The sequence below is a fragment of the Pseudonaja textilis genome, chromosome 8 (genome assembly GCF_049901715.1).
Source record: "Pseudonaja textilis isolate UNSWEBS1 chromosome 8, rPseTex1.2, whole genome shotgun sequence".
NCBI classification, from domain to species: Eukaryota; Metazoa; Chordata; class Lepidosauria; order Squamata; family Elapidae; genus Pseudonaja; species Pseudonaja textilis.
Window position 1 is genome coordinate 114,245 of NC_141997.1, and position 17,984 is coordinate 132,228.

Below are 17,984 nucleotides of genomic sequence, written 5' to 3' on the forward strand. Positions count from 1 at the left end.
CAACAGCATGGGTGACTCGGAAGTAAGGCTGCAAGGTAATGGCCCCTCCTTCAAGAAGATAAAAGCCAGCTGTGAACGAACACACTTTGCAGAAGGCAAAGAAGTTTTGAACTCAGCCTCCTGTAGTTGGTATTTGAAGACTATTTCTTATCTGTTGTTTTTGTCAGACTTGAAAAAATTGGCAAGGCTCTTTCTTGTCGGAGCTAATTAGTTGGAAGCAGCCTTTTATCTGTGAAAAAACAGATAAAAAACAGGATTCTTAGCTGAAACTTAAAAAGATTATATTGCTGCTGTGTTTCCTCTTTTAGAACCAGGTTTGGGTCAGAACAGATAGTCATTTATTTTTCCTTTTACTATTTCTTCCTGTCTATAGAGACTTTCAAAAAAAAAAAAAAAACTCTTGTGTTGTTGTGACTCCAGGATTTGAATCTGGTCCATCAGCAGATGTGAGCTTGAGTGAAGAGGATCTGGCACTGAGATTTGAGCCTGCATTGTTGAGTGATTTTGAAGGTAGCCAGGATGAGGAACTGGACTTAGCTATGAGAGACGAACCTAATTTATTGAAGGGGCCAGAGTCCTCCCCTGAAGATCCCTCTCTATTACACAGCAGCCAGGAACAGATAATCAAGAAAACGTGCGAGAGGTTTCAAGTGAGGAAGAGGGCTTTGAGGGATCTTGACTTGATGTGAGAAATAGACGGAGATTGAGACGTCAATCTCAATTGGGAAAGAAGCGTCAAACCAGTGATTAATGAGACTAACACGCCCTCTTTAGGGGATAAAAGGAAATGGATTGGCTTGATAAAATTTGCCAGAAGCAAAGTGTATTGTTGGAGCCAAAGTACTGTGAAGATTCTCTGAGGCATTGTGATTTATAGGCACTTCAGGATTGCCAAACAGACTTCGGAATTACTGCTGAGGACTGGAAAAACCTCAGCAGTTATCTTTGTTGGGGTTTGCTTTCGGTTGCTTGTATTTTTTGAACTTTAGAGTTTTGATTGCTCACCTGTGGATACAGGTGAGACATAACATTGTGTAATCTTCTTTTTCTTATCAATATTAGTTTGTATGATTCCATTCTCATCTTGTAGTTGGCGTATTATTCTTTTTCTAATTTGTAAGCCAGCCATCTTCTTGGCTTGTTCACATGCTCAAAATAATTTTTTTTCAAATTTTAGATTTCTTGCTGTTTCTTCCTGATCTAATATGTTCAATTTATGCTTGGCTAAGGCCATTTTATTTTTGATTTGTTCATCCCCGGGGTTTGTAATTGGTTTTCTAATCTTTTAATTTCCTCATGTAGTATGTTATGATCTCTCCATTTTTCCTTATTTCTCTTTACAGTGTAGGCTATAGTTACTCCCCTTATATATGCCTTCATGGTGTTCCAAAGGTTTTGTAGTGAGGTATGTTGTTTTTTATTATCCTTAAAAATAACTCCAGTTCTTTTAAAATCTTTTGGATATATTATTTTTCTTTTTAAGATTTTTGGGTTCATTGTCCATCTTCTTTTTTTGCCCTTTCCATATTATTTTGAGAAGATTGTGGTTGGCCCAAATATTGGCATGATTGAGATGATTTCTGCCATCTCAATTTCTTTAACTAGGTCTCCATTTATCCAGGCCATATCTATCCTTGACCAGGATCTATGGGATTAGAATAAAAGGCGAATTTACTTTCTTCTGGGTTTAAAGTTCTCCATATGTCTAACAAATTTAATTCTTCTGTCATTTCGAAGAAAGTTTTTGGTAATATATTCCTTTTTTATGTTTTTGGTCATTGGCATAATCTTTCTTAATGTACACTATTGCATTGTAATCTTATCCTGTCAGGGAGGAAAAAGGGAGTTTCAGTTTACCTCAGAGAGTTTATTTTTAGCCTGATTCCCCTTATCTTAATGGCTCTACTTAAGTGATTCTGTGGTCAGCTTTTACTTTTGTAACAACCATTAGCAGGGCTGCTCTGAGTTTTCCTTTCAGCTGGTGCTTCTTGGTTTTCTTAAAGGCAGGGTTCTTAAAGGGGAAATCTTGAGTTACTTGGCTCTGTTTTCTGAGGTTTCTGGTGCTGTGAAGTTTCTTTTGGAGTGTACTCCCCACACCTCTAAACCTATCAGAGACTGCTATCTTGCAATCTGCTTCTGAGGAGTAGCCATCTGGAGCACTTAAGGGCAACCTCCTCTACTTATCTAGAGGATAAACCCCCAAAACCCAGAATGAAGAGGCAGTCTATTCACAGTCTATTCAGTCTCGGGTCCATTTTGGCAGAGCCATCTTCAGTCTTCCATTTTTTTCCCTGAAGTCTTAACAGAATAATTCTAGATCTCATTAAGATTAGGAAAAATATTTGCCATAACATGTTATGACTCCCCTTCAAAATTCAAACGAACAAAACAGAAAGCAGCCGTTTCAAATTAAATCAAACAGAAAGAAGTCTTATAAGATAACGGCTGGCAGAAATCTCAATCCACAGCATAATTCTTTACTCCATCCGGCAAACCAGTCCTGGCAATAAATCTCAAGTCTCAGAGCTTCTTGCTGTAGCGTCCTCACTCAATAAGTCACTTTGTTCCTGGCAAATTTTACCAGCCCAGCTGTGTCCTTTTATACTCATTGAGGCAACGTGCTAATTTACTGACTCGCCCTCCTCCTTCATTCCAGCTGAGTTTGCCTTCTCAAACGTCTTCTGTTCCTTACATTTAACCACAAATTTTCCAAGTTCTCATCTCCACTAGAAGACTCTCTCAAAACTTCCCTGTCAGCCATTCCCGGCTGTTGATCAGATAAGGAACCAGAGGAGGTCAAAGATCCTGACAATTCTAATACATCAGGTCTGTCTTCCTTTGTCACGTCCATCTCCTCATCCTGGTTACCAGTCCAATCACTGAGCCATGCCGGCTCATATTTTTCTGCCATGTCCTCCTTAGTTGAACTCATATCAGTCACAGGAGCTGAATATAAGCCCGGAGCCACAACAGGAACGTATCTGGTAAAATTAGAACAGAATATGAAATGAAATTTGGATGAAATATTTGAATTTCAAAACATTTTATAAATGTATTTCCCTTTTAAAGGAAATATGATTATAAATGTTCAGAAGTAATGTAGATTAAATCCAGAAAAAAAAAATCAGTTTATCAGTCTGACAGATACTGTTAAAGTCTTATTGATTTTATGCCATCAAGACCTTTTTTACTACCAGCAATCATACATTGTCCATGATATCAATATTTACCAGTCCTCAGAAAATTATTTTGCTGAAGCTTGTTTTTTATTTGGAAGGATATTTCTAGTGTTGGCCATAGGAACTTACCACCCAAAGCTAAGGGAAAGTTGGAGAAACATTTTCTTTGTGGACTACAATAATAACCCTCGATATATAATATACCTCATAATTATCAATCTTGATTCTATTTCAATTGTTAAATCATTTTTTCAATAGGAAATAACTCAAATTGTTATTGTTGTGGCTCTGGGCTTGGATTCAGCTCCTGTGACTGATATGAGTTCAAGTGATGAGGACGTGGCAGAAAAATATGAGCTGGCATGGCTCAGTGATTGGACTGGTAACCAGGATGAGGAGATGGACGTGACAAAGGACGACAGACCTGATGTATTAGAATTGTCAGGACCTTTGACCTCCTCTGGTTCCTTATCTGATCAACAGCCGGGAATGGCTGACAGGGAAGTTTTGAGAGAGTCTTCTAGTGGAGATGAGAACTTGGAAAAATTGTGGTTAAATGTAAGGAACAGAAGACTGTTGAGAAGGCAAAATCAGCTGGAGCGAATGAGGAGAGCAAGTCAGTAAATTAGCATGTTGCCTCAATGAGTATAAAAGGACACAGCTGGGCTGGTACAATTTGCCAGGAACAAAGTGACTTATTTGAGTGAGGACGTTACAGCAAGAAGCTCTGAGACTAGAGATTTATTGCCAGGACTGGTTTGCCGGACAGAGTAAAGATTTATGCTGTGGATTGAGATTCCTGCCAGCCGTTATCTTGTAAGACTTCTTTCTGTTTGATTTAATTTGAAACGGCTGCTTTCTGTTTGGTTCGTTGGAATTTTGAAGGGGAGTCATAACATTATTGTTCCTGGCCCCAAACAAACCATCTTTAAAGCAAGATGGATTCAAATCAACTGCAGCGTTTGGTAGAGCAGCAACAACAACAAATTAATCAGCTACTGCAAAGCAATGTGACTGTTATGTCCCTGGAACTTGCCAAAGTCCCCACCCAGGTCCGTTCATGCTGCGGGGGCGTTTGCTGCCCCTCATTGGCTGGCCTCCCTCAACAGCCGGCTATAAAAGCCAGCTGCAGGGTCCGGCCAGCCGCTGATCGCTGTGAGCCTGCTCCAGGCAGGGCTAACACGTTCAGTCCTTTATTGCTACAATAAAGTCTTGTTGCACCTAGCCCTGGTCTAGCCTCTCATTGCTCAACTACAACACTGGCGACGAGGATGGGATGGCTACCAGAGGCAATTCGCAACAGCTGAAATCACTAAAACCGCTGAGCCGCAGCCGCGCCGCCGGAGAGCTCGGTCAGCAAGAGCGAAAGTAATAGCGTCTGTAGCCGCTTGTTAGCAAGCTACAGAGGAAAGTGAAGCGCTGCGAGCCGCAGCCGCTCAGCACAAAAAGAGCGCGAAATTCAAACGGCTGTCATTTGGATTTCTTGCCGGAATACAGCGCGGTGCTGTTATTCCGAGTTACTGACACTTACGCAGGCGCGAAATTCAAAGTGCTATCAGAGGCGGCAAGCCATCACCGCCTACACTCTCCAGGAGCGCGAATTTCAAAACGCTGCCAACAGCCGTTGCAGCTTAGCCCCAAATTGTAGCCCAGAGAGAGAGCAGAGAGGTCTGTGGAGCCTCTCCAGAGCTGTAATCACTAGCCTGACAAGAGCACAAGTGCCATTTTGTTGTCCCAGAGAGATTTCTCAACAGCATATCACGCAGGAGTCCTCATCATGAACTCCAACCCAGCCTTCCCACCGTTCAAGCTGGAAGAAGAAAAATGGGAGTCATACAAGAATCGTTTTAACCACTACATCGACGCTATCGGTCTAGCTGATGCTGGGGAGCACAGAAAAAAGTCATTCTTCCTCAGTTACTGCGGGGCCATCGTTTTTGATACCGCCACAGCACTCGTCGCTCCACGTGAGTTAAAGAATGTTCCCTGGGCAGAATTGCTAGAGATTCTCACCAACCATTACTCCCCCAGACCCTCACAAATCGCGACGCGATTCACCTTCTGGATGAGGAAGCAAGCGGAAAAGGAAACCGTCAATCAATATATGGCCGCCTTGAGGACTGCAGCCCTCCACTGCGGGTTCGGGAACTATCTTGATGACATGCTCCTCGACCAGCTCGTCTGCGGGGTCAAAGACCTTCACCTCTAGAGGCGACTACTCGCCAGGAAGGACCTCAACCTATCCCAGGCCGTCGAGGAAGCCTTGGCAGCAGAGCTGGCAACCCAGTCCGCCACTGAAATTCAAGGTCCCGTTCCCAAACAAAGCTGCGCCACCGTTCATTCAGAAGAGGTAGTCAACGAAGACGACCCTAACGATCAAACAGACATCCACCGCCTCACCCATGCCAAACAACCACAGGCAGGAGCCAGGCAAGAAACCAACAGTGCACCCAAACACATCATCCTGTGCCTATCCTGTGGCGGACCTCACTCGAGAGCTACGTGCAAATTCAAGGGTGCCATCTGTAACCATTGCCACAAAAAAGGCCACATCGCTAGAGTCTGCCAGGCCGCGCACAACTCAGCACAAAAGGTTCCTTCTTTTTCCCATTCTGGGTCCCAAAGGCAAGTACTAAATTGTCACACTTGCTACCATGCTAACCACACCTGTCACTCTATTAGTAAAATAACACTCTCCATTTTATTAGAAGGTAAACCTTGTCGTATGGAGGTTGACACGGGGTCAGCGCTCTCAATCATCTCTTGGAGCACCCTCAAGAGAATCCAGCCCAGGCTATCCAGAAACCAGCTCCAGAAGTGCCAGATCTCCTTGAGGGATTATCAGGGAAAAGACATTCCAGTACTCGGCAAAGGCAAGTTCCTTGTTAATTTTAAAGCTTTCAAAGGCCACCTGCCTCTAGTGGTAGTTAATGGCAACCTCCCCAGTCTTCTGGGGCTTGATTGGTTCCCCTACCTCGGCCTAGGGTTAACAGGAGTCCATGCTGTCTCAGCTTCTGACACTGACTCCTTATTCAATGACTACTCAGACGTATTCAGCAATGAGTTAGGGTGTTATAAGGGTACCCCCATATCATTTGCAGTTGACCCCCAAGCGGTTCCAGTCCGGCTGAAACCGCGCAGAGTCCCATTCGCCATTCGGCCTAAACTAGACGCAGAGCTCGATAAATTGTTAAAGCAAGGGGTCATTGAGCCGACAGACTTCGCCAAATGGGAGACGCCAATTGTCACACCCTTAAAAAGGATGGCAGCCTGAGAATTTGTTCAGATTACAAAACAACAATCAACCGCTTTCTACAAGTTAGCGCGTACCCAGTACCGGTCATTCAACATTTATTACATACCTTTGAGCCTGGCAACATTTTTGCCAAATTGGACATGTCACAAGCGTATCAACAGTTCCCTGTTGACAACCAAACAGCCGAACTGCAGACCATTGTGACCCACAGGGTGCATTCCGGTGCAAGCGTCTCCAGTTTGGCGTAAGTGTTGCCCCGGCATCTTCCAATCCCTCATGGAGCGATACTACAGGGCCTCCCTGGTGTAGTACCCTACTTCGACGACATATTGGTCTCGGCCAGGGACAGACCCCAACTCTTCCAGAGAGTCAGAGCAGTGTTAGACAGGTTCAGACAGCATGGCCTCAAATTAAAAAAGGAGAAATGTGCCATTGCCACTAGACAGGTGGACTTTCTGGGCTATAAAATTGACGCCTCAGGCATTCACCCCCTAGAGTCCAAGGTCAAGGCAATTCATGAGGCACCCACGCCAACCACTAAAGCCGAACTCCAAGCCTTTTTGGGATTATTGAACTTTTATGCATCATTTCTACCTCACAAGGCATCAGTAGCAGAGCCTTTACATAGGCTCTTAGATAAAAAGCACCTTGGCACTGGGGACACAAGGAAGACACGCTTCCGCAGTCAAATCACTGCTCACATCTGACGCGGTCCTTATTCAATTTGACCCACACCTCCCACTGGTACTAGCCGCGGATGCATCCCTTTTGGGATTGGCGCCGATTAAGCCATAGACTACCCAATGGCTCCGAGGCACCAATTGCCTTCTTTTCCAGAACGCTCTCAGCAACAGAGCGTAACTATAGTCAGATCGAAAGGAGGCTTTAGCCGCAGTGGCCGCGGTTAAGAAATTTCATGAATTCCTGTTTGGCCACAACTTTGAGCTAATCACGGACCACAAGCCTCTCCTGGGTCTTCTTTCCGGAGACAAGCAGACTCCCCAAGTGTTGTCTCCCAGAATGACGAGGTGGACCTTGTTCCTGGCGGCTTATTCGTACAAGCTCATCCACCGCCCAGGAAAAACGCTAAGCCACGCAGATGCCCTCAGCCGCTGCCCCCTGCCAGCTCCAGCAGAAGACCCAGCCCCGGTCCATGCCATCTTCGATGTCACCGAGCTCGACCTTCCTGTCACCGCCCTCGACATTGCCACCAAATCCAAGACGGACAAAACCATCGCCCAGGTACTGGACTGGGTGAGGACGGGGTGGCCGGGTTCTAACCTCTCAGCTGAATTCACACCTTTTAAGACCCGTCAACAGGAGCTGTCTAGCATAGAGGGCTGCCTGTTGTGGGGCACCAGGGTGGTTATTCTGGCCTCACTTCGCCCACCAGTCTTAGAGGCACTACACGAGGGCCACCCGGGCATCGTCCGGATGAAGGCGTTGGCACGGAGCTACGTATGGTGGCCTGGTTTGGACGACGACATCGTCAAGTGGGTAAGCTCATGCCAACCCTGTCAGGAATCCAGACCATCCCCTCCAGTCACCACCCCCACAAAGTGGGAGAGCGCCAACGCGCCTTGGTCAAGGCTACACATTGACTTAGCGGGTCCAATACATGGCAAAACCTTCTTGGTGGTCGTTGACTCGTACTCTAAATGGATCGATGTGGCCCAACTATCCACGACCACCCCGCTAGCAGTTACCAAGGCTCTAACTCGCCTATTCGTAACACATGGGCTACCAGATACCATAGTTTCGGATAACGGCCCCCAGTTTGCCTCAACAGAATTTAGCCGTTTTGCCACAAATCTTGGTATCCGACATATCTTCACGGCTCCCTTCCATCCTGCCAGCAACGGACTGGCGGAGAGAGCCGTTAGATCCACAAAAGAAGCGTTAGCCAGATTCAGCAAAGAAGATTGGCATCACAGACTCTCCCGTTTCTTGCTAAGCCAGCACTCGACCCCTTGCATGGTCACCAACAAATCCCCTGCTGAACTGCTGATGGGTAGACACCTAAGAACTGTGTTGGATAGGCTCCACCCTCACTATTGCCTTGACACCCCTCTCGCTTCAATGACGGGGGTCAGAGATTTTGCCTTGCAGGAACATGTATTTGCAAGGAACTATGCCGGAGACCCGCTGTGGATTCCAGGAGTGATAGTAGCCATCACCGGTCCCCGGTTGTACCGAGTACAGCTGGAAGACGGCCGCATCTGGAGAAGACACCTGGACCAGCTAAGGAAGCGACAGGGTACCTTCGCCAGTGCCGGATCGTGGGCTCAGGTCGATCCCCAGGTGCCACACCAAGCTCCCACCGAAGACCACGCCAGAATCGCTCCACCACCACCGCCCGGACCAGGAGAGCAGGCAGTAGACCGGGACTGCCCAACGGGTCCGCCATCAGAACCAGCAGATGGGGCCACGACATCACCAAACACAAGCACAACACCGGTGCCTGTGCAAACCTCAGGGTGAGGCTGCACCCCATCACCAACCCCACCGGGTGCCTTGAACACTGAGACACTTGGTAACTCACTGGAGTTACGGCGCTCGGGGCGCCAGCACAGACCGCCCGCTTATTTAAGTGACTATGCGTGTTCGCATCTGGGGGGAAGGGGTGTTATGTCCCTGGAACTTGCCAAAGTCCCCACCCAGGTCCGTTCATGCTGCGGGGGCGTTTGCTGCCCCTCATTGGCTGGCCTCCCTCGACAGCTGGCTATAAAAGCCAGCTGCAGGGTCTGGCCAGCCGCTGATCGCTGTGAGCCTGCTCCAGGCAGGGCTAACACGTTCAGTCCTTTATTGCTACAATAAAGTCTTGTTGCACCTAGCCCTGGTCTAGCCTCTCATTGCTCAACTACAACAGTGACGCTTCAGAATCAGGTAACACAATTGCTGAATTATGTTTCCAGCTTACCAAGCCCTGCTGCTGTTCCCCCTGCCCCTCCTGTGAGGAAAAGCCCAGTATCCATGCCGGAGAAATTTTCTGGGCAAATGGACATGTTCCCAGCATTTCTGGGGCAGTGTCAATTATTTATGTCCTTGAGGCCTGAAAACTTTCCAAATGATCGGGCCAAGACAGGATTCATTCTTAGCCTTTTATCTGGGCAGGCTGCTAATTGGGCTACTCCCTTGTTAGTTCAAGATAGCCCGTTGTTGAATGATTTCCAGGGTTTTCTCCAACAAATGAGAGTGATGTTTGAGAACCCAATTAAGATGCAAACTGTGGACAGACGGTTACGGGACATTAATCAGGGGAAACGTTCCCTGCAGGAATACGTTGCAGAATTTCGTTTGCTGTGTATGGACTCTAACCTTCCAGGAAAGCTTGTCTGATGCCATCAAAGATGAGCTGGTCCATGCAGAGCAGGGTTTAACTTTGGATGCATTGATAGTTCAGTGCTTACGAATTGAAGCTCGTTTACAGCAACGTGGACGCAAACGGCTTGTTATGGAACCATCTTCATTTTCTCGTGCACAACCCACGCTACCGAGAATTTTAACAATGTCATGATAACCCCGCTGCTGGCCATTTTGGATTTTATAAAACCTTGCATTTGGTCACCCGGACTTTTTGGTGGCCTCGGGTTCGTCATGATGTGTTCTCTTACGTCGCTTCTTGCGTCCAGTGTAGGCAAGCGAAAGCGGCGTCGTGTGCACCCCCTGGACTCCTCCAACCATTACCGACTCCAGGCAGACCATGGGGAGCGATCTCCATGGACTTTCTCATGCATTTACCATCCTCGTCGGGCTTCACGACGGTGCTCGTGATAGTTGATATGCTGACTAAAATGGCTCATTTCATTCCCTGTCGGAGATTACCTTCATCCCGCACTACGGCTCAGCTATTTTTACAGCATATCTTTCATCTGCATGGACTGCCAGATAGAGTGGTTTCTGATCGTGGAGTTCAGTTTACTGCGCAGTTTTGGAAACAGTTAATGGCAGCGCTACAAGTTCAGGTGTGCTTAGCGTCAGCGCACCATCCAGAAACTGATGGCGGGACTGAGAAGGTGATTGGCATTCTTACCCAATATTTGAGGTGTTTTGTTAATCAGCGACAAAGCGATTGGGCGAAATACCTCCCATTGGCAGAATTCGCTTTTAATAACTCGCAGCACACCTCCACTCGAGTAACGCCATTTTTCACGAATGTAGGTTATCATCCGCACTTCTTCCCATTAACTTGGATGGATTCACCGGTTCCTGAGACACAAGATTTTCTGGAGGAACTACAAGTGGTCCACCGTTTAGTCAGGCAACAACTTGAACGAGCAAAAGAGGACTATAAACGGTTTGCGGACCAGTCACATCGAACACTGCCTCCGTTAGCTGTGGGTGACAAGGTGTGGTTATCCACAAAACATCTTCGGATCGATTGCCCAATTAGGAAATTGGACCATCGTTTCATTAGTCCATTCCTGATTGAGGCGGTTATCAACCCTGTGGCATACCGGCTCACCTTACTGCGCTCCATGCATATTCACCCTGTATTCCATCGCTCTCTTTTGGTTCCTGACTCCCTAGACTGTCCTCTGCGTGCTCCAGCTGGTACGACTTCCCCATCGATGCCCCGTGAGGAGGCGGAGGTTGATGACACGGTGGTCAGTGTTACTGATTCGCGTTGGCTCAAGGGTCGTTTCCAGTATTTAGTCGGGAGGAGAGTGGATGACTCGGAAATTTGCTCATGGACGGATGCATCTGCAGTTCATGCTCCAGACATCATTCGGGACTTTCATGAACATTTCCTTTCGAAACCGCATCCGGATCATCAGACCTGGGGGAAGGGCCCTGCGGTGAGGGATAGTGTTGTGGCTCCGGGCTTGGATTCAGCTCCTGTGACTGATATGAGTTCAAGTAAGGAGGACATGGCAGAAAAATATGAGCCGGCATGGCTCAGTGATTGGACTGGTAACCAGGATGAGGAGATGGACGTGACAAAGGAAGACAGACCTGATGTATTAGAATTGTCAGGATCTTTGACCTCCTCTGGTTCCTTATCTGATCAACAGCCGGGAATGGCTGACAGGGAAGTTTTGAGAGAGTCTTCTAGTGATGAGAACTTGGAAAATTTGTGGTTAAATGTAAGGAACAGAAGACGGTTGAGAAGGCAAAATCAGCTGGAGCGAATGAGGAGAGCGAGTCAGTAAATTAGCATGTTGCCTCAATGAGTATAAAAGGACACAGCTGGGCTGGTACAATTTGCCAGGAACAAAGTGACTTATTTGAGTGAGGACATTACAGCAAGAAGCTCTGAGACTGGAGATTTATTGCCAGGACTGGTTTGCTGGACAGAGTAAAGATTTATGCTGTGGATTGAGATTCCTGCCAGCCGTTATCTTGTAAGACTTCTTTCTGTTTGATTTAATTTGAAACGGCTGCTTTCTGTTTTGTTCATTGGAATTTTGAAGGGGAGTCATAACATGTTATTATATGTCAGAAATTCTAAAGAAATCCTTTCTATAGAAATTGTAATCCCCAGCTGAACAATGCATATAATAATAATAAATGGCACAAAATAGTAGATAAAACTGTTGAGTTTTTCCTGAATTCTTCAATAGCCAACAGATTATAAAAAATGGCAAATGAGGACATAAAAAAATTCATAACAAGTCCAGGTGTTTCCTGAGGTCTGCAATGCAAAATCAGTCTCAAAATGGAGATTATAGAATTTGGTAGCATGTTATTAATGTTAATTTTCATCTAGCTCTCGGGGTGGGTGGGGGGAAACTTCCACAACTCAGAAAAATACAGAAGCTGGTAATTCTTAATTTGTGCCTTTTCCATGGGAATATAAGAGCAGAAATAAACATCTGAAGTCTGAAACAAAGCTGGGAAAATTTATACGGTTAAATCAAATTGCATACTGGTTGAAGGATTTGAAATTTCAAATTACTTTGCCCTGGGTTGTTGAAAATTTATTTCTTTGGAGACGCCATTTTCTCTGTTTCATAGAAAAACCTACCATACAAGCTCAGGGCTGCACTGGTTAGGGCCAGCCAACGTAGAATTAATTAATTTGCAGAAATCATATTGTATTTTTCCCCTATGGAATGTAGGTCAAAGAGACAAATATCAGTCTTAAATGAAAACCTTATAAGCTCTGTAAAGAGTGTGTTTAGAGTTCTGCTGTCACATAATAAATACTTTTATTTATTTCATACTTTTTATTATTTATTTCTGTTCCAGTGAAGATCTCTTTATTTGAGTTATTGTCTAAATTAAACTCCCATCTTGTTACTTTTCCTTTATAGATTGGCAGATTGCTACTCTTTCTATGCTGTTGGGTGGTGCCGCCATAATTCTTATAGCTTTTTTGGTTGGACTAATTTCTATTTGTGTGGGATCACGGAGGAGGTTCTACAGGCCCGTTGCTGTCATGCTGTTTGCAGCAGGTAAGTTAACAGCTGCTCTGAAATATGTACAATGTTAGATAGCTGCTACTTTCTCAAGATTAAAGATAAAACATCTCTGAGAATCCAAAAATAATTCCTTCATTTCAGATTGTTCAGCTTTTCTTTTTATGGCCAAGAAATCCCAAGATTTTCTTTCCAGGCCAACTCTTTCTACCATTTAAAGTTTGAAGAGCATTCTTTATCAGCAGGCCAAAATCCCAATGGCAACTAAATGAAGAAGTGTTTCTTCACCTATTTTTTCAGCCTACTGTAGATGTCATCCCTCCAATCTTAAACATCACACAAAATAAAGCACAGATTGTTACTTGATAATAGTAGCATCTTATCTCCTCCATTGCTTGCTTGACATTTTTAAAACACACTCTAAGTGATTATAACAGATACCATTTCAAGTCTTTTTAGAAACTTAAGGGACTTTATCGTTTCAAGGTACAGTGTCAGTGTTTTTTAGCACTGGTTTTGGAAATCATTCATATAAAAAATAAAATAGGATTAAACTCAAATGTGTTTATATATTAATGCTCCATAGAAAGCCTTACTATCATTACATCAGTTTTGCCTTTTGTTATTTATTTCAATACCTTCATAGTATATACTGTATTTTTAGGTATATAAGACATACTTCCCCACTCCCAAAGTGAGTGGAAATGTCTGTGTGTCTTATACAGCAAATGTTGCTGAAGCCCCACCCACCCGCTGGCCCCCACCCTTTGGCCTCTGCCTCCTAGCAATTTGGCTCCTTGCAGCAATCAGCAAACAGCCTGGTCAGCTTCAGCACAACCTGATTTAGCACAACCAGATGATTGTTGGTTGGATTGGCCTCCCAACGATCAGCTGTTTCAGACTGCAGGGATCACCATCACCTATTGCAGCCTCGGTTTGCCCCATTTTTGGCCTCTGCATCCCAGTTTTGACCTCCAAATGCCCTATTTTCATCCCGTTTTCGGCCTCCGTGTGCCCCATTTTTGGCCTGTTCTGATCCCCACTGTCTGCAATGGGCTGAAAATGGGGTACACAGAGGTTGAAAATGGGCTGTGCGGAGGCCAAAAATGGGATGCAGAGGCTGAAAATGGGGTGCACGGAGGCAGCAATAGGTGATGGTGATCCCTGCAGTCTGAAGCAGCTGATCATCTGTGTTCAGAGTTTTGCAGCATAAACAAGCTTTAAGAGTTTCTAAATGCAACTCCTGCTCCGGTTTGCATTCAAACACTGCAGAAACAATGTCCCAAGTTTCATTTAAGCTGTTCAAAACTAATAGTACTTTCTGAGATTCCAGAATCCTAATTCCATGCTGTTCTAACTCCACAGACAAAGTTTGCATATGAACAAAATATAACTTTCTTGATAATTGTATGATGTTGCATGCAGATACACTCACATGAACAGTCCTCAATTTATCCCAGACTTCCTTTTAGTCTTTAAATCAGCTACATTGATAAACTGATCATCTTCTAAACTTAAGATGATATAAGCCAATGCTCTATCATGCAGCTTCAGATCTGTAGCATTCAATGATGCCGGGGGTGGATTTTCAATAATATTCCAAAGCTCTTTAGCCTTGAAGAAACATTCCATCTTTGCAGCCCAAATAATATAGTTCTTCTTGCCTTGTTTCTTACTTTTAAAACAGGCAGGCTCTCAGCTTTAATTACAATTTAAGTATTTTTTTCTGGGCCCAGAACCTGTTCAGAGTTTTGCAGCATAAATTCAGCACCAGAAAAGTAAACATAGATGGCTGATGCTTCATTTAACATCTTTATAAACTTATTAAGTAAATTTTACAATACCAGCTGTAGATTTCTCCAACATGGAGCAAACTCAAACAGAAGCAGACATGTTACATATTCAGAGCAGAGCTCTAGTTTTCAGCAAGCAAGCAAGCAAGTTAGTTTCATTTTCAATAGACATTGATAAGCTTAACATAGCTTCAGAGCTGCAGAGCGTAATATAGAGCCACACCTAGGTTATTTCTAAGTTCAGTTTCCAAACAGTCCTCATTGGCTGACTTAGTTGCTATGCTATTCATTGGCTGATCTTGTAACCATGCTCTATTCCAGTGCATGAATATACTCTGACAGTCGGGAGGCTGATCCAACCGACAATCACTTGTTTTGCTAAATCAGGCTGTGTTGAAGCTGACCAAGATGTTTGCTGATTGTTGCTAGGAGGCAAATTGCTGGGAGGCAGAGGCAGATTTTTTTTTCTTTTTTTCCTCCCCAAAAGCTAGGTGGGTCTTATGCTTTGGAGCATCTTATAGTCCAAAAAATACAGTAAATCTCTTATTTTTCAAAGGAAAGGGGATTATAAGAAGAAATTATTTTTAAGGCTCATATGAAAACTCAAGGATGTTCTTTAGTGGAACATACTGTGTAGCAAAATAATCATTTGATATGGATTTGAATATCCATCAAATTAGCTAATAATAGAGTTTTCCCTTCCTTTTTGCTAAGTTTTCTAGCTGCAGCTTCCTTTCTGTCAATCATCTGTTTGCTGGAACTGAAATAATAAGCTTGTCTTATATACCATAATAGAGAGAATTTCAAAACTATCTCGTTTCCAGGTGGATTTCTAAAAATCAATTCAAAAGGATTTAGAATCCAGATTCTTAGTATTTCAAGGATGAATATAATTGTAATGAAAAGAATCCTACTGCCTTCTTTGGTTTCCATTATTTTAGTTAGACGTTTTAGAGGGAAAGGAATATATTTAGGTATTGTTATATTAAAACTGTACCTTTCCCATTTTCAAAACTGTTCACAAGGATTGTCTTGATCTTCATTCCATTCACTGGGAAAAAAAGGAAGAATTGTTTATTGAAAACACATTTTATTTTAGTTGTTTTATTTATAGTTCTTCAGTTGCTTTCATTCAAGCCGTTGCATCTCATGTGCTTTGAAAAGAGCTTCAGTTATTTTATTATTTTTATTTTATTTTGTCAAGCGATTATAAGATAACAGGTATAAGTATAAACATAATTATGAATAAATGTGGGTTCCAGACTGATGAGCTGTATTCAAGTATTGGTCTAGCAAATGTTTTGTATGCTCTAGTTAGTGTGATATTACTGGAGAAAAAGCTACGGAGGATTAGGTTAACAACTCTTAATGCCTTTTTGGCTATGTAGTTACAGTGGGCTAACACTTAGATCATTAGAGATGAGTATTCCAAGGTCCTTGACAAAGTTTGGATCCTCAACAAGGTCTTGATTATTTAGCTTGTATTTTATTTTCTGATTTTTTTGCCAATATGACAGAGCATTTATTTGTTGAGATTTGAAGTTACCGTTTGTTTGACCATTCTGATACACGGTCATGGTCTTTTTGAAGGGTAGAAGTTTTGTCGGTGGTGTTGAATAGCTTTACACCATTGGCAAAGAGAACACAGTTTCTCTTTATATGATCACAGACAGTGGTGGTATTCAAATTTTTTTACTTCCGGTTCTGTGGGCATGGCTTAATTTGTGGGTGTATCATGGTGGTCATGTGACTGGGTGGGTGTGGCTTGGTCACATGACCAGATGGGTATGACTTTATGGTCACATGACCAGATGGGCATGGGTTTGTGGCCATGTGACCAGATGGGCATGGGTTTGTGGCCATGTGACTGGGTGGGCATGGCCAAGTGACCATGTGACTGGCAAACCAAATACAAGTGGTCCTCGCTTAATGGCCGGTTGCTTAGCAAGTGTTCTAATTTATGACTGATCTCCCCAGAGCTACTTGACCTGTTTTGGAGTTTTGACAGCCACACACACACACACACACACACACACACACACACACACACTTACTTCTAACCCTGCTATTCTGATTCTGTAAGGATTTCCTGCAGGAGAAGGGGGTTGGACTAGATGACCACCGAGATCCCTTGCAGGCCAGCCCTAGATTGCTGTGCTGCTTCAAAGAGTCTTCTGAAGCCAGGGTTCATGTCCTTCCTTCCTCTCCTTTTTTCTCTCTTTCCCTCCCTCCATGTATTTATCTACCCATCCATATATCTCATTCACATTCTCCTCCCTCCCCTCCCTCCCTCCCTCCCTCTCTTTCTTTCTTTTTCCCTTCCTTCCATCTCTCTGTTTCTTTGTCTATCCCTTTTCTTCCTTTCACTTCCTTTCTCTTTTTTCTTTCTTTCTCATTTCTCTTTCTTTTCTTTCTCGTCTCTCTCCCTTCCTCTCTCATTCGCTCTTTTTCTCTTTCTCTCTCTCTTTTTCTCTCTTTCCCTCTCTCTCTCCTCCCCCTTTCTGTGTCCCTCTCTATGGATCTCTGCCCCCCTCTGTATCTCTCTCTCTCTCTCTTTCTCTGCCTCTCTCCCTATCTTCCCATCTCTCTGCCGCCAAGGAGGCGGCGGCGATGAAATTCAGCAACATGGGTGGGTTGAAGCAAAAATGCAGTCTTCTCCCTCCTTGTGGGGAGTAGGGTCATTGCACATGGATGGGGGTGGGTAGGTGGGAATGGCAAACACACATGCGCATCTGCCTCTGCACGGCTGGAGCTGAAGGCACCAGCAATCTTAAATGGAAATCGATGAGATGCTTCCAGCACAGCTGGTGATCCTTGTTCAGCCAGTCCCTCCAGGCAACCCTTCTCCTCCTTCATTCGTGACCAGCATACACACAGACACAGAGAGTGGGGGAGGGGGGGAAGATAGGGACCTGGGACCCAGCCCCTTCTCAGGCCAGGTGAGGGAGGGGAGAGTGAGGGGCAGGACTAGCAGCTTCAGGCAAGGTAAAGAGGCCTTGACCAAGCACGGTTGAGTAGAAACCTGGGAACAGTGGCTTCCAGATCAGCCAGCCCGAGGGGCTGCTGCCGGCATTCGTGACAAGGGGGGCAAGAAGCCCTGGAATATCCACCCGCCCACCTGCTGGCTGGCTGGACTGAGCTGTGCTGGGCTGAAAGAGGCACGGCCGTCACTGGGAGAAGGAAAAAAACGTGCTCCAGGAGGGCGGGCAGGCAGGTGGATGTCCTGGGGCTGCTGCACATGCACACTGCATGTGTAGTGGCTGAACATGCAGTGCACATATGCAGCAGCCCTGGGACTTCCACCTGAGCTGCGCCATGGCCACCACATGGTACGGAAAGCTAGGAGAGCGACCAGGAGAAGCAGGTGACTGGGCGACCCGGTTCAGGGGTGTGG

General features: G+C 44.8%; 1 protein-coding gene across 1 annotated transcript in view; it reads left to right on the forward strand.

Moving 5' to 3' along the window:
- Nucleotides 1-17,984, forward strand: part of TMEM47 (transmembrane protein 47) — a 107,772-nt gene that overhangs the window by 57,437 nt on the left and 32,351 nt on the right. The window contains exon 2 of the mRNA XM_026716062.2: nucleotides 12,693-12,833. Within this exon, the coding sequence (XP_026571847.1) occupies nucleotides 12,693-12,833 (141 nt within the window). The remainder of the gene's footprint in view (nucleotides 1-12,692; nucleotides 12,834-17,984) is intronic.